At 42.4% G+C, this 17,702-nt stretch overlaps 8 protein-coding genes across 8 annotated transcripts; 5 read left to right on the top strand and 3 right to left on the bottom strand.

The window, feature by feature from the left end:
- Window positions 1–138: 138 nt before the first annotated feature.
- On the bottom strand, window positions 139–1,982 carry LOC108655215 (protein lifeguard 1). The gene is made up of 3 exons (XM_018106954.3): window positions 1,777–1,982; window positions 1,067–1,314; window positions 139–996 (listed from the first exon to the last, which is right to left on the bottom strand). Exons 1-3 carry the CDS (start codon window positions 1,823–1,825, stop codon window positions 394–396), a joined length of 900 nt encoding a protein of 299 aa, XP_017962443.1. The 5' UTR covers window positions 1,826–1,982; the 3' UTR covers window positions 139–393.
- Window positions 1,983–2,452: 470 nt separating this feature from the next.
- On the top strand, window positions 2,453–3,011 carry LOC108655074 (uncharacterized). Its single transcript, XM_018106773.3, has one exon. It carries the CDS (start codon window positions 2,640–2,642, stop codon window positions 2,940–2,942), a length of 303 nt encoding a protein of 100 aa, XP_017962262.1. The 5' UTR covers window positions 2,453–2,639; the 3' UTR covers window positions 2,943–3,011.
- Window positions 3,012–3,022: 11 nt separating this feature from the next.
- Window positions 3,023–5,586, top strand: LOC108655073 (mitochondrial-processing peptidase subunit alpha). The gene is made up of 6 exons (XM_018106771.3): window positions 3,023–3,304; window positions 3,386–3,767; window positions 4,050–4,466; window positions 4,536–4,676; window positions 4,739–5,243; window positions 5,299–5,586. The coding sequence occupies exons 1-6, from the start codon at window positions 3,252–3,254 to the stop codon at window positions 5,466–5,468; spliced, it is 1,668 nt and encodes a 555-aa protein (XP_017962260.1). The 5' UTR covers window positions 3,023–3,251; the 3' UTR covers window positions 5,469–5,586.
- A 130-nt stretch (window positions 5,587–5,716) lies between these two features.
- Window positions 5,717–10,199, bottom strand: drosha (ribonuclease 3 drosha). The gene is made up of 3 exons (XM_018106749.3): window positions 8,688–10,199; window positions 6,327–8,627; window positions 5,717–6,259 (listed from the first exon to the last, which is right to left on the bottom strand). The coding sequence occupies exons 1-3, from the start codon at window positions 10,102–10,104 to the stop codon at window positions 6,078–6,080; spliced, it is 3,900 nt and encodes a 1,299-aa protein (XP_017962238.1). The 5' UTR covers window positions 10,105–10,199; the 3' UTR covers window positions 5,717–6,077.
- Window positions 10,200–10,297: 98 nt separating this feature from the next.
- On the top strand, window positions 10,298–11,580 carry LOC108655240 (tRNA (guanine(9)-N(1))-methyltransferase Trmt10A). Its single transcript, XM_018106981.3, has one exon. The coding sequence runs from the start codon at window positions 10,362–10,364 to the stop codon at window positions 11,334–11,336; it is 975 nt and encodes a 324-aa protein (XP_017962470.1). The 5' UTR covers window positions 10,298–10,361; the 3' UTR covers window positions 11,337–11,580.
- tkv (serine/threonine receptor kinase thickveins) lies at window positions 11,505–14,320 on the bottom strand. The gene has a single exon (XM_018106822.3). It carries the CDS (start codon window positions 14,220–14,222, stop codon window positions 12,594–12,596), a length of 1,629 nt encoding a protein of 542 aa, XP_017962311.1. The 5' UTR covers window positions 14,223–14,320; the 3' UTR covers window positions 11,505–12,593.
- Window positions 14,321–14,427: 107 nt separating this feature from the next.
- rnh1 (ribonuclease H1) lies at window positions 14,428–15,959 on the top strand. Its single transcript, XM_018106966.3, has 4 exons — window positions 14,428–14,937; window positions 14,994–15,265; window positions 15,329–15,599; window positions 15,657–15,959. The coding sequence occupies exons 1-4, from the start codon at window positions 14,560–14,562 to the stop codon at window positions 15,759–15,761; spliced, it is 1,026 nt and encodes a 341-aa protein (XP_017962455.1). The 5' UTR covers window positions 14,428–14,559; the 3' UTR covers window positions 15,762–15,959.
- Window positions 15,960–15,999: 40 nt separating this feature from the next.
- Window positions 16,000–17,455, top strand: PIG-X (Phosphatidylinositol glycan anchor biosynthesis class X). Its single transcript, XM_018107008.3, has 4 exons — window positions 16,000–16,154; window positions 16,213–16,345; window positions 16,539–16,687; window positions 16,759–17,455. Exons 1-4 carry the CDS (start codon window positions 16,024–16,026, stop codon window positions 17,135–17,137), a joined length of 792 nt encoding a protein of 263 aa, XP_017962497.2. The 5' UTR covers window positions 16,000–16,023; the 3' UTR covers window positions 17,138–17,455.
- Window positions 17,456–17,702: the final 247 nt, after the last annotated feature.

The following is a 17,702-nucleotide window of genomic DNA, read 5'->3' as shown; positions in this document are numbered from 1 at the left end:
GGATATGCTAAGCTGGGAGCTGCGCTTTTGCTTTCTTATTCATAATGGAGCATAAATCATCCAAGTCTAATGGGCTTATATGGGCTCATATAGTTGTCGAGTTATTTTATTGAATTTATTGTGAATAAAATATACACATAATACAAAAGCAAATTTAAATTTAATACAAAAATTCGTTTGTGCACAGTACAGACATATATAGTATATATATACATTCGAGTTTGATTAAACATTTTGGTTGGTAATTTAAATGCCATTTGATGGCCCTTAAATTATGGCACTACACCTTTCTTTAGTATACAATTAATAATAAATTCACATAGATATACATTCAGTTGTATAATATCGATCATAGTAGTTGAATTTAGCCTAATAGCCAAATATCATAAGGACTTACTTCCTAGCCATGAAACGCAGGATATACAAAAAGATGCGTACCACATCGATATACAAAGTTAATGCAGCAAATATATAGTCCTCTGGATTGAATTGATATTTATGCGTGCCCCCAATAATCAGTTGAGTGTCATAGATTAGCATAAAGCTGCCGAAGAGTGCGCCTAGGCAGGCAAACGCTGTCTCTCCGAAAGTTTGACGTAGAAATGCGCCGGCAAAGGCCAGAATCAGGAGGCTTATAACAATTGCGATTAGAACGCCGCCCATGGCTGTGAAATCGTATTTCGTTTGAATGGCAAATATGGACAGGGCAGCCACCAGCAAAGCCGTGATGCCCACAGCTATGAGCACAAGATTCGCGTCCATAAAACTAGCTACGCCACCGAGCATCAGGGACATGGTCACCGTGAACAGGCCCAGGCATATAAAATTTACAGGAAAATGTCGTCGAGTCGTCTCACAGCAAGCCATCGAGATGAGAACGACTAGATTCACGACCATAGCCACCATCACCACAATTGGGTTGTTGCGCACAAATAGTTTGGTTGGCCCATGGTACATGAAAATGCAGATAACACCACAGGTGAAGAGCAGCTGGGTCTACAAAATAAGAAGAGAACATTTTAAAATATATGAAATAGTGTTTAATAATATATTATGCCTTACATACCAACAGTATTAAGTACACTTTACGTATGAAGCCCTTTCTTATAGTTTGGTCATTGAAGATTAGGTTCTTTGTATCGAGACTCTCGTCCTGTCCCTCCACCACCAACACCGTTGAATTGTTTATTATAATCGGTGCAGAATCCAAATATGTCGATGGGTTTATATGCATTCCTTGCTTACTCTCCGTTCCCAGAGACGGCGGCGGTGGTAAGGGTATTGGTGGATATCGCTCTCCATTATTTATGGGCCCTTCAAATAACAATTGTGTTATTTTCAATATTTGTTGTATGAACACGTTTGTTGAATTTACGAATATGAAACCAGTTGTCCATTTCACAGATTTGATGCGTCATTTGTACCGGGAAAAACGCATATTGTATACAGACACACACATGCATACCGACACTTGCATACGTACATACTAAGAACGGAGTTGCAAATAAATACATACATACACACACATGCAGTTGCATTTACGCTGTGATTAAAACGGGACGGAAGAAAAATGCTTGCTCCATCAGCAATTTATGGCTTAATTTTGCACATCGATATTTTATATGAATATGCTCCGCAACATTTGAAATGCCTCAATACTTATCACAATGTTTGTACACACCTATGCACATATATGCAAATGTACACAAATACATACAGATATATACATATATGGGCTATCAGCATTCGAAGAAATTCTAAAACCATGCAACTTACTTTGCATTTCGCTTAGGTCCTTAGGCGTTTCCATACGATTATATGACATACTTATAGTTTTATTTAAATGCCTTATTAAAATCGGAATATTTTAATAGATGAAGGGAAGGAAATTGTGTCGCTTCCTCTGGGCGACTCCACTCGCTCTGAATGGACCAGCTGCTCCAGCCAAAAGAGATGTGCATAATTCTGATAGGGGTCACGAGCGAAAGTGTAGCCCGGTTAGTGATGGGATATTTAGATATTTATTTGAATTTGCCGCTAACTTATATAATTTTTTAACTTGTTAGAGCATTCAATTAAAATACTTTTGTTAAAAGAGAGCATGAGCATATGAAATGCGTTGTTTTATAAAAGAACAAACAAACCGGGGCCAAACATTGACCAATTGATTTAGCTTATAGAGATGAGCGCGATAGTAAGTAAGCACGAATTGAGCAAACTCCACTCAGTTGAAGATGGGAGATTTCGATAGCTATTTAAGCTTGCCCGTACAGACATTTTTTATAACAAAAAATGTTATACGAATTTTGTTTACTTGTACATCAATATAGCAACATTTCTATAGTTTACTTGTGATTAAAACATTCTGGTGTTGCCCATTTGATATAAAAATGGGCAACTGCAGATCGCCAAAGCTTAAGCTTAAGCACCAAAAAGCTTATTCAGTTGCAAACAAAATATAATAGAAACTCACCTAACTTGAATCGAGTGCAGCACGCAGAGAACGGCTTAAGGTGTGATCAGTATAACTGAAGCCACAGCAATTGGAACAACACAAAGCGCAAAACAAGTTTGCCATTGTACACAAAAAATTAAACAAACAAAAAGTAAAAGGAAGGTTCGCGTGTGTACAACTTGAAATGATTGCAATTACGAAACTTTTGAATATACTGCTGGTTATTTTATGCGCACAACATGAACTAGTCAGTGTCAACGCTTATGATCCAAATGATACCAAAATAGTGGAGTGTTGCCTACCGCCTGAAGGAATGTTTGAAGCCTTTTATCCTCGCGAAGTGGAGGGCATACCAAATAGCGCTTCTCGACCAGCTCACGGGCATGGTAGTTTTTTCAAGCATCGCAATCCTGCTCTGGTGGACACGAAAAACGCAGCAGCCTATGGCTATCGCTTTGATGGCAAGCGGCGCTTTAACTTTGATTAGCTTGTAATACACTTAAACACATTCAAGCTATATAATCAAAATACACTAATAAAAAATATATACAACAAACATATCGTTTTTTAAATTTTCACGGTTGTCGAGCTGTTATCGATATTTGTTAAAAAATACAACTCTACGCATTTAGTTCCATATGACATTTGTGATTGACATTAGTCAAGAAGAAGAGCAATTTTTTTTCCTCAAAAGTATGTCTTTGAAACAGATTTCTTGAACGCAGCAAAATTCAACATTTGAAATTGTAAATATAGTTGCAAACGCTCAAGGCCAGACCCAAATCACCTGCAAATCATGAACGTGAGAAGCTTCACTATGCTGCAAACTCTGAGAAACTCTTGGCGCACGTAAGAATCGTGTGTGTGTGTGCTTAACGACAGAAAGAACCGGTAAAAAAATAATGCATTTCACCATTATTACTCAATTAGATTTCCACGCCGCTTTGCCACAAAAGTAACGGTAGTTGGTGGGGATGAAATTGGTAGTGGTACCGGCATCGGCCAAATCACTGGACGTGTGCGTAGTAAAGACGGTGGTCCACACAAGGTAAACACGCCGTCCAAAGAAGTTGTTACGCACCTGCCGCCCCTAACCGAACCACTGCCAGACTTGCCGGAGGCGGTCTATGCCAAACCCTTAGTAGAGAGTGTCACCACAAAGGTGACGACACTGGTGAATGGCTTACGCATCGCATCGGAGCCACGCTACGGACAATTCTGCACCGTTGGTCTCGTGCTGGATTCCGGGCCACGATACGAAGTCGCCTATCCCAGTGGTGTTTCTCACTTTCTTGAGAAACTTGCGTTCAATGTAAGTTTCCACTTAATTTAGTTTCACCTCTACCATTGCCATTAATTTCCATACATCTAATGCATTACGTGAATGAATGCTATGTGAAGGTAATTGCCATTCACTCCGTGCCATACACATGGTATCGTCGTCATTCGTTGCCATTCCCTGTGTCCCATGTCATACATTACATATTTGCAGGCAATCACTAGACATCCAATTATTTTCTATTTATAATGCCAATGCCCATACATTTATTTAAAAATGTAAATTATCTATTGCTTTCTTTAATCAAACTCGCAGTCGACAGTTAACTTCCCCAATAAGGATGCAATTCTTAAGGAGCTGGAGAAAAACGGCGGCATCTGTGATTGCCAAAGCTCAAGGGACACGCTTATCTATGCAGCGAGTATTGATAGCCGCGCACTTGAGTCCGTTACCCGATTGCTGGCTGACGTAACCTTGAGGCCCACGCTGAGCGAACAGGAAGTGAATTTGGCACGACGAGCTGTAAGCTTTGAGTTGGAAACGCTTGGCATGCGACCCGAACAGGAGCCAATACTCATGGACATGATACATGCGGCTGCTTATAAAGAAAATACACTGGGTTTGCCAAAATTATGCCCGCCATCGAATCTGGAAAGCATTGATCGCAGCGTCTTAATGAACTATTTAAGATATCATCATACGCCGGATCGTATGGTCATCGCCGGCGTTGGTGTAAGCTTTTGATCCTCGCATCCCCAAGTCCGATGAATCCTATGTGCCTTTCTCTTTCTCTCTCCTTAGGTGGATCACGATGAGCTGGTTGAGCATGTTACCAAATATTTTGTCGACAACGAGGCCATTTGGATGAACGAAAATTTGACAAGTACTGGGCCCAATCAAGTGGACACATCACAGGCTCAGTATACAGGCGGCTTAGTTAAAGTATAAACCCATACATACACATGTACTGAATACGTTAATGAAGCTCTTTTATACCTTTTAAGGAACATTGTGAAATTCCGATTTATGCGGCAGCTGGACTACCAGAGCTGGCGCACGTTGTACTCGGCTTTGAAGGTTGCTCTCACCAAGACTCGGATTTTGTGCCATTATGTGTGCTTAATATAATGATGGGAGGCGGCGGTTCTTTCTCTGCTGGAGGACCAGGCAAGGGCATGTACTCTCGCCTCTATACCAAAGTCTTGAATCGCTACCATTGGATGTACAGCGCAACAGCGTACAATCATGCCTATGTGGATACGGGTCTCTTCTGCATACATGGCAGTGCACCGCCACAGCATTTGCGAGATATGGTAGAGGTTCTCACGCGAGAGCTGATGAACATGACTGCCGAGCCGAGCAGCGAAGAGCTGATGCGCTCCAAAATACAACTGCAGTCGATGCTACTGATGAACCTCGAGTCCCGACCAGTTGTGTTCGAAGATGTGGGACGTCAAGTTCTTGTTACGGGGTATCGCAAGCGACCAGAACACTTCATCAATGAGATTGGTAAGATAATTTTGATAAATGTATATATGGTGTGATAACATTCTTTCTCTTATAGAAAAAGTAACAGCCGCTGATATACAACGCGTTGCTCAAAGACTTCTTAACTCTGTCCCTTCGGTGGCAGCTCGTGGTGACATTCAGAATCTGCCAGAGTTGAAGGATATTACGAACGCCTTAAATAGCAGCGGACGATCGCTTGGACGCCGTCTGTCGCTCTTTAAGTAAACTGGCTAAGCTTCCCTGACTAAATACGTTGTTGAATTTGCATTTCATTTTGTACCGATAGGCATTCTTGAAATCAATTTGATTGTTTAAATTTACAATTCTTGCTATACGACAAATTAATTTTCCTGATCTTTTTATTTTGTTACCGATTTGTTATTTGATGCGCTCGAGTTTAGTTATAGCAAATTTATACAAATTTGAAATGCAAACGCTGTTCAATGATATTGAACTAAAGTACAACCCGGAAATAGTGTTGCAACTGGTGTAAATTGTATTCGGTATTGAAAACATTTTTAGCATTTCAATAAAAATGACAAAGAGATTCGTTCATAAGAAAGTAAAAACAAAATCATACCCTTTTTAATGGGTGCAGGGCACAACAATAATTCAAGCTCTATGGTCAAGCTGTATAATATATATATTATTATTTAAACAAACTTTATGCAACGATTGGCTTTGAAAATCAATAACTACTTCAACTAAAATGCATATCTTAGGCAAATTAATAGTTACTATATACTAAATATAGGAGCTTTTGAATAGGCATATGGGGTTTATCTATTGCTTATATTACTTTGTCATCTTATAGATTATTAAACTTAATTTATATTATAATGATGAGGAAGAAGAGACTGGCGAAACGGAGCCTTCCTCTTGACGCGCTTGACGCTTTGGCATGGTACACGTGTCACTATCTGTATCACTGCTGCTGCTGCTACTGCTACTACTACTGGAGCTGCTGCTGCTCCTGCTCCTGCTGCCATTTCGACGCTTTGGCAGATGAACAGGCGCTTGAAATAAAAGGAAGTAAACAAGTCAATTGAAGCTGCTCGCTGAAGCAAAAGTTTAAGTACTTACAAATGGCTCTGCCTTGATCATCTTCATCATCATCCTCTGGCAACTCATCGCTAGATATATTCTCATGCATGCGATATTGCTTCGGCAGATGCGATTCATCCTCCAGCGGCGCTGCATACTTGGGCTTCTTCACCTTATCATCGTTTGCCTTATCCACATCATTGTCCATTTCGCTGCCCGTTTGCTTTTTAATGCTCTTGGCAATGACGCGCTTCTGATGATCGAGTTGGGGGAACAGGTCACGGGAATTCTCCAGCGCTTGCTTTGCTGCATTCATCTCCGCCTGCTGTATGGATGAGCCACTGGCAGTGGCTAAGCGCTTGGACCGAAAATAGACGGCCACCTTGTAGACGCGCGTGTTTGTAGGTCCGCTAGCCTCGACCACCTTGTAGTAGGGGATATCTGGCTCGCCGCCATCCATGGTGCGTAAGGTTAGGCAACATTGTTGCAACTTCGACTTGGGATCGTTCCAGTCCTGGTTCATGATGAACAGCTGCAGCCGCGGAAAGAGACAGACATGACAGAACTGCTCGCAGTAAAGCAGACCCTTATCCACATAGAGGGCGCCTAGAAAAGCCTCCAGCAGATCCGCCCGATCTTTGGTCTTTAGGTCAGCCTTCGGGTTGGCATAGACTGCGAACTTGGGCATGCCTAGATCGTCACAGACCACGGCCTGTGTACGATTGTTGACCAGCGAGGAGCGCAGCAGAGACAAGTGGCCCTCATGATGCTCCGGGAAATGTCGATACAAATACTCCGAGCAGATCAGTTGCAGCACAGTATCCCCCAGGAATTCTAGCCTTTGATTCGAGCCGAGCGTCAAATGCGTAAATCCAATCGAGCGATCCGTAAAGGCACGTGCCAGCAAACGGATGTGCTTAAACTTAATGCCAATCGAGTCCTCAAATCTGGTCAAGTCCTTGAGCACGCGGTAGGCATCGATGCAGCTGCGATCGCCGAGTGGCTCCTGCTCCTGCAACGGATGCTCCGGTAAATTCTTCCATATGGCCAGCAACTTGTCATCCTGCCTAAAGAGAGCGTCGGTGAACACTTCGTCGGCCACCTTGATACCGCCATCCAAGAGCAGAGCGCCCATCAAAGCCTCAAAGCAATTGGCCATGGCGTGACGCAGCTCCAGCTCGTGACACAGATCTGAGCCGTGGGCATACAGCATGAACTCTTCCAACTGCAATTTCTTGGCAAGCAACGCCAAATGCTGATTCTGCACAATGGCAGCACGATACGTGGCCAAACCACCTTCCTCGAGCTCCGGAAACATGAAGAACAAATGAATCGAACTCAAAAATTCGACCACAGCATCGCCCAGAAACTCAAGACGTTCGTTGTGCGTGATGTTGGACACCGTCTCGTGATCCTTGCCAAAGCGCGACATAATGCTAACCAGAGTATTGATGCCGCGCTTCCTCGTGTTCATATAATGAATCTTACGATCGCCATATTCGGGCTGACGAATGCCACAATTAGTGAGCGAGTTCCGCGCGTGATCCGGATTGGTGCCATAGTTCTCTTTGTAGGAAGGATGCGTCAGAGCCAATTGGAGTAAGTAGCGGTTCTTGAACTTGTAGCCAATGCTCTCTTCCAGAAGATCCAAGGACTTGTGGAAGCGAAGATGACCAGTTAGTACAGGTATAAGCATGGCATGCTGCACTATGTCACACATAATGCCTGTCCGATAGAAGCCCTCCGAGCTGATGGCCACAGTTATATTTCGCTTCATTCGCCCCTGCGTGCGCATCTCCTGCAGCCGCTGCTCCTTGTCCTCCAGCTTGCGCTTGTCCTTGAATGATGGCTTTGACATATTCGCCATTAAATGACGAAATTTAACGTATTCACGCCAGGCTTTCTGATACTCCGGGTTGCCAGCATAGCTCAGCTGAGGCGGGCGTATGCCAAAGTGCACAATCGCTGGATGGGAGATGCCCTTCTCTCGGTCCAAGCACTCGGGTAGATCCGAATTATTTCGGTCCAACTGATCAACACGCAGCGAGCAGGGCTTATAGCCAGGCTTTGTGACCAACATGCCCTTGATGTAATCCACATACTTTTGCCATTCATGTTGGCTTATGTCATTCAGGTGCTGCAGCTGCTGCGGCTCCACCAGCTCCGCTGAATTGTCCAACAGATACTTCAGTACCTCGCACATGGCCAGTACTTCTTTGCCGTTGTCCGGCAGCTCGCGCACAAAGCGTGGCAGGAAGTGAAAAGCTGGACAAGATTGCTCGACATTCGGCATGAGATTAAAGTCAACGAGCTCCAGTAACTCATGGAACAGATATTTAACTACAAAAAAAGAAAAGATTTATATAATAGCTATTATTTAGAGGACGTGAAATGACTTACAGAACAGATCCAATTCGCGAATGGTAAAGTTCTCTGGCATCTTCTCCTCGTCGTATTCAATTGTGTACTCAATGTTAAAGCGAATCACTTTACAGACCGGCAAATCCGTCAGGCGGACATGGGAGAGCAGAGAGAAGCCCTCAAAGAGAAATTCATGCTCATCGTGTTTGATAATTGTCGGCGTTTTGGTCAGAAAGTTCGTGGGCGGCGAAATGGTGATGCGATAATGAAAAAGTTTGCCTGCATTGTTCGTGTCCTTATCGCAAAGGGGGTAGCCCTTCTCGCCCGGATAGATGCCATGTCGTATGCCGATGCGTCGTGATTTCGCCGAGCAGCGACAGAGCGGCCCATCGTTCATTTCGCCTGCATCATTGTGCCACAGATCGGAATGCAACCGCTGAGGGTGTTCCATCTTGCGCGACAGCTCTTCCATGCAGCAATCTTGCTCGATTTTAAAGGCATCCTCATCCGAATCCGAATCGGAGCTAGAGGAACACGCCTCTGATTTATGCTTGTGGTTACAAGCACGTCTTCGCGTCTTTCGTGCAGGCGGCACATAGACGGGCAACGTCTTCCTCACTCGCTCGGCACGTTCGATGAGCTGCTGCTGGAACAGCTCGCAGCGTTTATGAAGGCGCGGCTTGGCCCTTACTTCGTGCTCGGTCTTTGTGCGCTCGTAGTAGAGTTCGGCGGGCGATGAGCGCACCCAGGATTCAGCAGGCGCCTCGGCTTCGATCAAGGCATTCATTTTCTTTATGTAATCCTCAGACTTCTCACAGTAGTTGGAACACCATTGACGCAAGAGACGGTCCCGCTCCGTCTCCATCTTGGGCGTGGTTGCCGCCTCGTTGTGCGTGCTCTTCGGAATCCTTTGGTTGCTATGATACGACTGCCGTGGATTATAATACCTCTGTTCATAGCGATTGTTATAGTTATAGCCGCCATAGTTTTTCGAATAGTTATTGGGGTAATAGTTGTGACTGGGCGGACGATAATTGTAGGAGTAATTGCCCTGTCTGTAATCTGATCTAGAGTCATAACCAGAGCTGGACGGCTTAGCTCCGTAATTTGATGGCGGTGCTGCATAGCTCTCAGGATATCCATAATTACCATAGTAATAAGGAGTTGCGTTGGCTGCATATGTCGGTGGTGGCGGTGGTGCTGCAGCATATGGCGCATAAGCTGTGGCGTCATATTTGCCATAATTCATAGATGAACCTTGAGAATTGTAAGCATCGTTCATACTCCATGGGTGCTGTGCATAATCGAAGTTAGCCGGCGGAGGTGCTTCAATGCTAACCGGCTGGCCATCATGAGTTAGGCCTGTTGGGGGCAATTTTATGGCTTCAGCTGGTGGCGGAGGTGGTGGAGGTTGTGTGGGCACATCTTGCGGCGGCGGCAGAGGTGGCTGGTACATAATTTTCTAGTCAGAGCCCTTTTCAGCTCAACTTCTTTGCGAAAACTGATCACTATAGTAATTTTTGCGGCAGCCCTTGAAGATATGTTTTTCCAGGGATGCATAGGTAACTAAACTAGGTTCAATAGAAAACTAGTTCGCAACTGGACCGAGAATCGATAACAGGTTGCTCCAGCGAACCATATAAGACTAAAAACATGCTGAACTAAACAAACCTATAAGATTTTGTATTAATAATAATTAAAGAAATTATCAGTATGGATATGAAAGATGAAGACCAAGACCAAGAGCAACACGCGGAGATTACTCTGAGCAGCTGTCCAGGTACCACGCCCGCGACACCGTTGAGCAAAAATCAGCTGAAAAAACAACGAAAGCACGCCGAGATGCTGGAGTTACGAAAACTTCGACGAATAAAGGAGCGCGAGCGTCGAAAAGAGAAGCGAATGGAGGCTAAGGCCAAAGGGCTGCCAGTTAATGTGGGTCCTTCTCGTAAAGAGTTGAAACGCCGCCAACTAACGGCAATCGACAAACAAAGCAGTCCTGATACAATCAGCGTGGCCATCGACTTGGATTATGACGATCTGATGCAGGAGCGAGATGTGGCCAAGTGTGTGAAGCAGTGTCTACGCATCTATACGATTAATCGGCGTGCTTCCCAGCCGCTGCGTCTGCACTTTACAGGCATTAAGAGTGAGGGTCACATCCACGAATGCTTCAAGAAGAACGACGGCTGGGAAAACTGGCATGTTGACTACCACTTCGATCGCACGCACACTGAACTCTTTGATAAGCAGAAAATGGTATATTTGACCTGCGAATCGGACACGGTACTGGAGAAGTTGCAGCCGGGACACACGTATGTCATTGGCGGCTTGGTCGATCACAATCACTTTAAAGGTCTTTGTCACCAGCGTGCAACAAGTGCGGGACTTCTCACAGCTCGCCTACCTCTCAGCGAACACGTAGACATGAAGACACGCTCCGTGCTGAGCACCTTTCACGTCTTTGAGCTCCTGACTCGCGTGGCAGCCAACCAGGGATGGACGCAGGCAATTTTGGAGACTATACCGCAGCGTAAGGGTGCCAAAGCTAAGGAGACTAGCAGAGGCATGCAACTCATGCAAACGGATGGGCAAGAAAATGGCAATCACAAGGAGAACGGGCAAGATAAAGTTGAAAGATCGAATGTGGAGACAAATGAGCTTGGAGAGAAATTAATGACGAGTTGACCCTTGTATTGAAGAATATTCCTATTTTGATACGAGAGTACGAAAGCTAGACTTGGAATCCTTTTAAAATGATGAGGTTCTCAAGTTTACATTTGATTGTGTGTGTATGTGTTTATGCTGGATATTTTCCAGTCGGTCCCACTTATTGTTTGTAAATAAAGATGGACATTGAAAGAAATTAATATTTATTACGATTATTATAAATTGTAAATAAAAATCTTAAAATAAAGATTGAAGATTGAAACGTTTGTTATTGTTATTCCTTTAAACAAAAATGTATTACTTGCACTTAAAGCTAAACGAAATATTGTGAATTGCTCGATTAGTTCATATAAAAAGGTAAATTGTTAAAATGTTGCACCTTCAAATAACTTAATTAACTATACATATGTATATATGTCTATTGCTTCCTAAACTATTTGAAGCAGCTGCTCAAAACTCTTCATACATATATATTTATATATATCTGCTAAGTGTAGTCGATTTTAAATTTTACATAAGGCAGCATTATTTTTGCATTTACTTAAATTACAAAAATATAGTCATTTCATTATATATATATTTATATTTTTTTTTAGCATTTCACTGCTTTCTGAACTTAGCCTAGGTTTATTAATAATTCTACCTCAGAAGTAAGCTGGCACAAACATAATTTTGAAACTCGATTTTTTTCAAAAAAGATTTCCCAAGAAAAGTTAAAGCATTTTGCAAACCAATTGAACCTTAACACTAACATTAAACTAAACAACAAATGTTCCTTAAACTAGCATACGAATCAGTACGAATCTTAAGATTAGGATCAATTACACAGGCCAACAAGATTTGGTAACCAAGAATCAGACTAGACTTAAGTAAAGGTCTTAGCATTCAGTGAATCGAATCATCTGATAACTATATGTCAAAAAATAAACAGGGTTTGAAAAATTGAAACGGGAGTCAAGAGGAGACAAAGAGTACTTCCAGTTATTATAATATGGTAATCAATACTTGAATTTTAGCATGTGCAAGTCTGAGCTATCCTTACATTAGTTTCGGTGCAGCATATATATTCTCATTCTTGGTTGGCCTGTGTTATTAGTAGGCACAAAGTTTTTTTTTAAAAAAAGGGCTTATCAACTAGTTGCCGAATGAACAAAAAATCCTGCTTTATAAATGCAATATGCAGCTAGAAAAACTAATCTATACATATAACTATATATATACTGTATATATATAAAATAAAGTTCAGTTAGGGTGCGCTCTCTAGTAGTAGGTTCCCTAAACAATTTTCATAGGCACATCGATAAGGCAGTCTGCTTCGAGGCGTCCAAGTGTTTTCTTAACACGCAACGCCGTTAAACGCACCGTTGGATTCGGGTGCCAGCATTCCTGCATAATCTTCGCGACGCTGGCTAGCACATCATCCTCCTGCCAGCGCATGGGTATGGGCGGTCGATAGCCCTTAACGCAGACAACGGCATGCATATCATCAAATGTGGGATCTGAAGGCACCACATCATGATATGGCAAGGCATAATCCTCGCAAGAGGTTGTCTTTGTGCCCGATATAGGCGTATAGCAACGTCTAGCAATTTCCCAGAGAACAAGACCCACAGAGTACATGTCAGCACGTTTGAATTCCTCGAATTGTTGTGGATTCAGCGTCTGATCAAGAACCTCTGGCGCCATGTAGCGACGTGTACCGACGCGCGTATTCTGTGCAATGTGTATCTCATCTAGTTCCGAGATGTACTTAACAGCCAATCCAAAATCAGCAATAGCGCATTGTCCATTCCGCTTCACCAATATATTCTTGCTTTTGATATCGCGATGGGCTATGGCCGGTTTACCCGGTGTGCCAAAGATTTCGTCGTGCAAATGTGCCAAGCCAGATGCCAGGGAGTAGGCGAGCAGCTGAAGCTTTTGTGGATTGATCACCGATGTGGAGAGATAATCGTGTAGACTGCCCATTTCGTGGTAGTCGGTGATCAATAACATCTGTGTCCAGCTGCCATTTCCCTTGATATCAGCTGCAATGAATCCCAAAATATTCTCGTGTCGCATTAGCACAGTTTGATAAATTTCCGTTTCACGAAACCAGGACGCCTCCTCGGTGGTGAAGAAGGTCTTTACAGCGACTCGTTCATCACGCCATTTGGCCAGCCACACCTCTCCGTAGCGTCCCTTGCCAACGAGGCGCACCATTTGAATCTGCTTGGCAATGGTGCGTTGCACTAGGAGCGGCAGACCTGAACCTGAACCTGAGCTTTGTTCGACCAACTGCGATATCTGAGAGTTGCACATGGAGTTGATCAAACGTGGTTGCTTTCGCAGCTTGCTGCGACGCTTGAAGACCACGCACAGTACGACGAATAACACAATAAATACGCAGACGATCACAATGATGGCCAGTACTACATGAATTGATGGTTGGCTGACGGGCAGTTCGGGTGGTGGGGTCGTCAGCTTAGGCATGAAATCTGGCTGCAGCTCACGATTGCACAAGTCCTTCTCGTCACAGCAGGCAATGTTCTTGCCATGTAAATAGGGCATAACTGATACTTTGCACATTAACAATCCGCCATTATCCTCGGGAGGCATGCAGCCAAAGGTGCGCTCCTCCTCATATGTGCCCGTTGTCTCATCGTATACCTCTTCGACGGCGCTGAAACAACTGCCACCTGGTCGTGTCTCGCAGGTACCGTTGCTTACATTGTTCGGGCAGCTACCATCGCAATAGCAAATCATCGAACGTGCATTTTTACGCTTATCGTGATTTGCTGTGATTGCAGCTGCAATTGCTGGTTCAACTACTGCAATCTCTTCGTACGCGCGAAATTCAGCATTTTGTATTTGTACAATTAACACAAAAACAGAACAAACTAACGAAACACTTCCCTTGCACATTATTAATGATATAACTTGTGCACAGGAAAACAGATTTTTTATTTTCGTTTATTAGCTTCTTATCTAGAGATGTACGTAAAAAGAACTATCGAAGCACTGATATATCGATGTTTCTGGTGTACATTCCATATTTAATAAGGATGACATCAAAGTTTTTTATATAATGCTTATCGCCATATTATTACAATTATTAGTAATACATTCATTTGAATTTCAAATATATAAGATTATTCAGTCATCTTATATACAATTGAAAACTACAAATAAAAACTTTATACACAAAAGTTCACTGATCTAGTAGCGCTCGTGCATCACTTTCCAACACTGAAGGCACATAATGTTTAGACTCCTGGGTTCTCAACTCCAATACAATGTAAGAATATTTGAACGCAAAATGGCTTTCTACGCAGTTGCAAAGGGTCGAAAAGTTGGCATATATGATAGCTGGACGCAATGTGAGCAACAGGTGAAAGGCTTCAAAGGTGCCCTTTTCAAGAAATTTGTGTGCCGCCAAGATGCCGAGGAATTCATAAATCTCTCTGGAGCTAAGGGAACCTACGCTCCACATGAAGTAGCTGTAGCACTTGGACAAAAGGAACGTCCGCCTGCCAGTTGGCAGCCGCAGATGCAGCAGCAGCAGCAGCATGTAGTTGAGGGAAAAGATTACTGGCCCGAAGATGTTGAGGAAATACAGGGAGTCACAGATGATGATTTGGTAACTCGAAATTGCAATATTAATTGTAGTTAGATGCTTATCTGTTGTCGCATTAGTTGATGGCCATTAATGAGGTGGAAGGATTTCCTGAACAGTCAGGAAACAATCGGAAACGTAAAGCTGAAAGCAGCTGTGCTGCACAATCGAAGATTCCACGACTCGTCTCCAATGTGGAAGAGGTCGTCGCACTGAAACAATTCGGAGCCTTTGAGTTCACGTTGAATCCCGAAGGATATGTGATTGTCTACACAGATGGCTCATGTCTAGGCAATGGTAAAAAGCATGCATGTGCCGGCTTTGGTGTTTACTTTGGTGATAATCATCCACTGTGAGTACCTCATATTCAAAAGAACATACTTTATTTACCTAAGATCTCGAATCACTTTTACAGAAACGCTGCAAAACCTGTGCTGGGGCGTGTAACCAACAACGTGGGCGAAATTCAGGCAGCAATATACGCTATTAAAACCGCCTTGGACTTGGGCATCAAAAAGCTAAGCATTAGTACAGATTCACAGTTCCTGATCAATTCGATAACAAAATGGGTGCCCGGCTGGAAGAGACGTGGTTGGCTCCTACCAAATATGACACCTGTTAAAAATGTAGCTGACTTCAAAGAATTGGATGAGCTATTGCAAAATGAAGATATTCGAGTTAAATGGGTGAGTTTTTCTTTAAATTGTATTATGCCTAATTTATAGCTCATTTCTTTCTTCAAGAACTACGTTGAGGCACACAATGGCATCAAGGGAAATGAAATGGCAGATAAACTAGCACGACAAGGCTCGCAATTATACAGAGAGTTGAATCGCACAGACATTTAGTTTATATTAAACTAATTTTAAAATATATTTAACTACGCAAGTAGTGTTTGCATTAAGATGATTGTTATGAAAAAAAAAAATTGAAAATGAAGTGAAGATAATTACCAAAAATACGAGATTTTTGGTATTTTAGGTTACGCGCTTAATTTCTGCCTTAAGTTGGCAGCCCAATTAAATTGACAGTTCGCCTTAAAACAAGTTTGCAGTCTTATTGACTTTTCGTTTGTCAACACTAACAACAAAATTTATTAAGGTAAACAAAATGAAGTGTTTAACAAATCCAGCAATTTTAATATTAATATTCATTGCTGCACTGTCGGTGAACAGCATAAACTGCCATGCGCTGCATCAAGGCGTTATGCGCATTGAAATGGACCCAGTGGGCATGCATAGGTTTGCTATAAACAAAAATGTATTTAAACATAAAATACAAATCGAATTACCTAAACAGAAAGCTCAAGTACACCATAGAGTTCACTGAGGCAATAAGGAACTTAAATTGTGAATATGTGATCGCGCAACAGTTGCCGGCGGCCGTTTACATTAGCACCGACGAGCTGGACGATTTGCAGCGTTTGAAAATGGTGAGCCCACAATACCCTGTGTCAATGGGAAATAAAGACCTGACTATGTTATGCATAAGCTTATCAACTACTACTAAACGATACCCTGCAATAATTGCTGGTAGGGTATAGACGTGTGCATGAAGAAATAGCCTTGGTCGTTATCTCAACTTCTTTAAACTAATTAAGTAAAATTAATTTCTCAACTTAATAGCTGAATGCGAAGTATCCAAAATTCGTAGACATTGAAATTATAACTGAAAAAGCGAAACCCTTCTCAGTACTTCTACGTGGATCAACAAAGATTAAAGATCCCATACAACTGCCCATTCATTTTCGTTATCATGCAGCGAGTCGTACAACGTAAGACACCACTATCAATAATCACCTATACATGTACTCTATACATATGTATACATATATACCTATTACAGCACCTTGGCCAAGGTAAAACTAGACTCACCTGAACTTTATATAAGCTGTACGAACGACGATAAGCAACTCATTGACAAGGCATTACTGGATGAATATGATAAGTTTTACTGCCTAGACGAAAGCTCAACTGATTTTGTGGAACAGTCTGAAATGGAGAAATGTAATTGGCAACGATTACGTATGGAATTGAGAATAGATAAACCACTGATAGCTGAGATACCTGTAGGCGATGCCAATGGCTATATTCCAGTTCTTTGTGCCACACTCATCATAAGTTGGGGAGCTACGGTTTGGATCATGCTGACCACTCGAAAAGCATGCAAACGCATTAATAAACAACTTGCTGAGGAAGAACTGCAGGAGGAAAAGCTTGAGTAATGCCATAAAGGATCGAGAATTTATATGTATTTAGAACTCTCGTGTGATAAATGCCGCCAGACTAGACTTATGATACTATAACTTAATTTGTTGACACTTGTAAATATTGTCGTTGAGATAAATGCCTGAAAACTTACGACTTACGACTTTCAACTGGCGATTCGCTGGGACAAATGTCATTGGTATTTGCGAGGGTTGACTGAAAGTTACGTGACATTATCTCTAGCTAGTTAATCCTCGCTCGTGCCTATGGAATTTGTTACTGGAAATTGAAGGTTGAAGTTAGTTAAAGAACAACAAATGATTATGAATCGTTAATACATTACACAATTTCATTTTCTTATTGTAATAACCTGTCCTACCCTCGTATAGTCATATATTCTGATTTACTATTGTCATGTTTAGAGCCCGTGTCATAAAAGTAAATTACACCTTTGTTTAAGCCATGTTATTAGGGCCTCAATATGTTCAAAAAGGTTTATGAGTAAAGCATGACTATTTTATACCTCATGGAAGTCGGGAGCAGAGTCGGAAGTACAAAAACATCTATGTACATATATTTATT

The sequence above is a fragment of the Drosophila navojoa genome, chromosome 5, assembly GCF_054131105.1.
Source record: "Drosophila navojoa isolate 15081-1374.11 chromosome 5, UAZ_NAV_1.0, whole genome shotgun sequence".
Classification (NCBI taxonomy): Eukaryota; Metazoa; Arthropoda; class Insecta; order Diptera; family Drosophilidae; genus Drosophila; species Drosophila navojoa.
The sequence above is the reverse complement of the archived record's forward strand: the minus strand, read 5'-3'. Positions and strand labels throughout refer to the sequence as shown.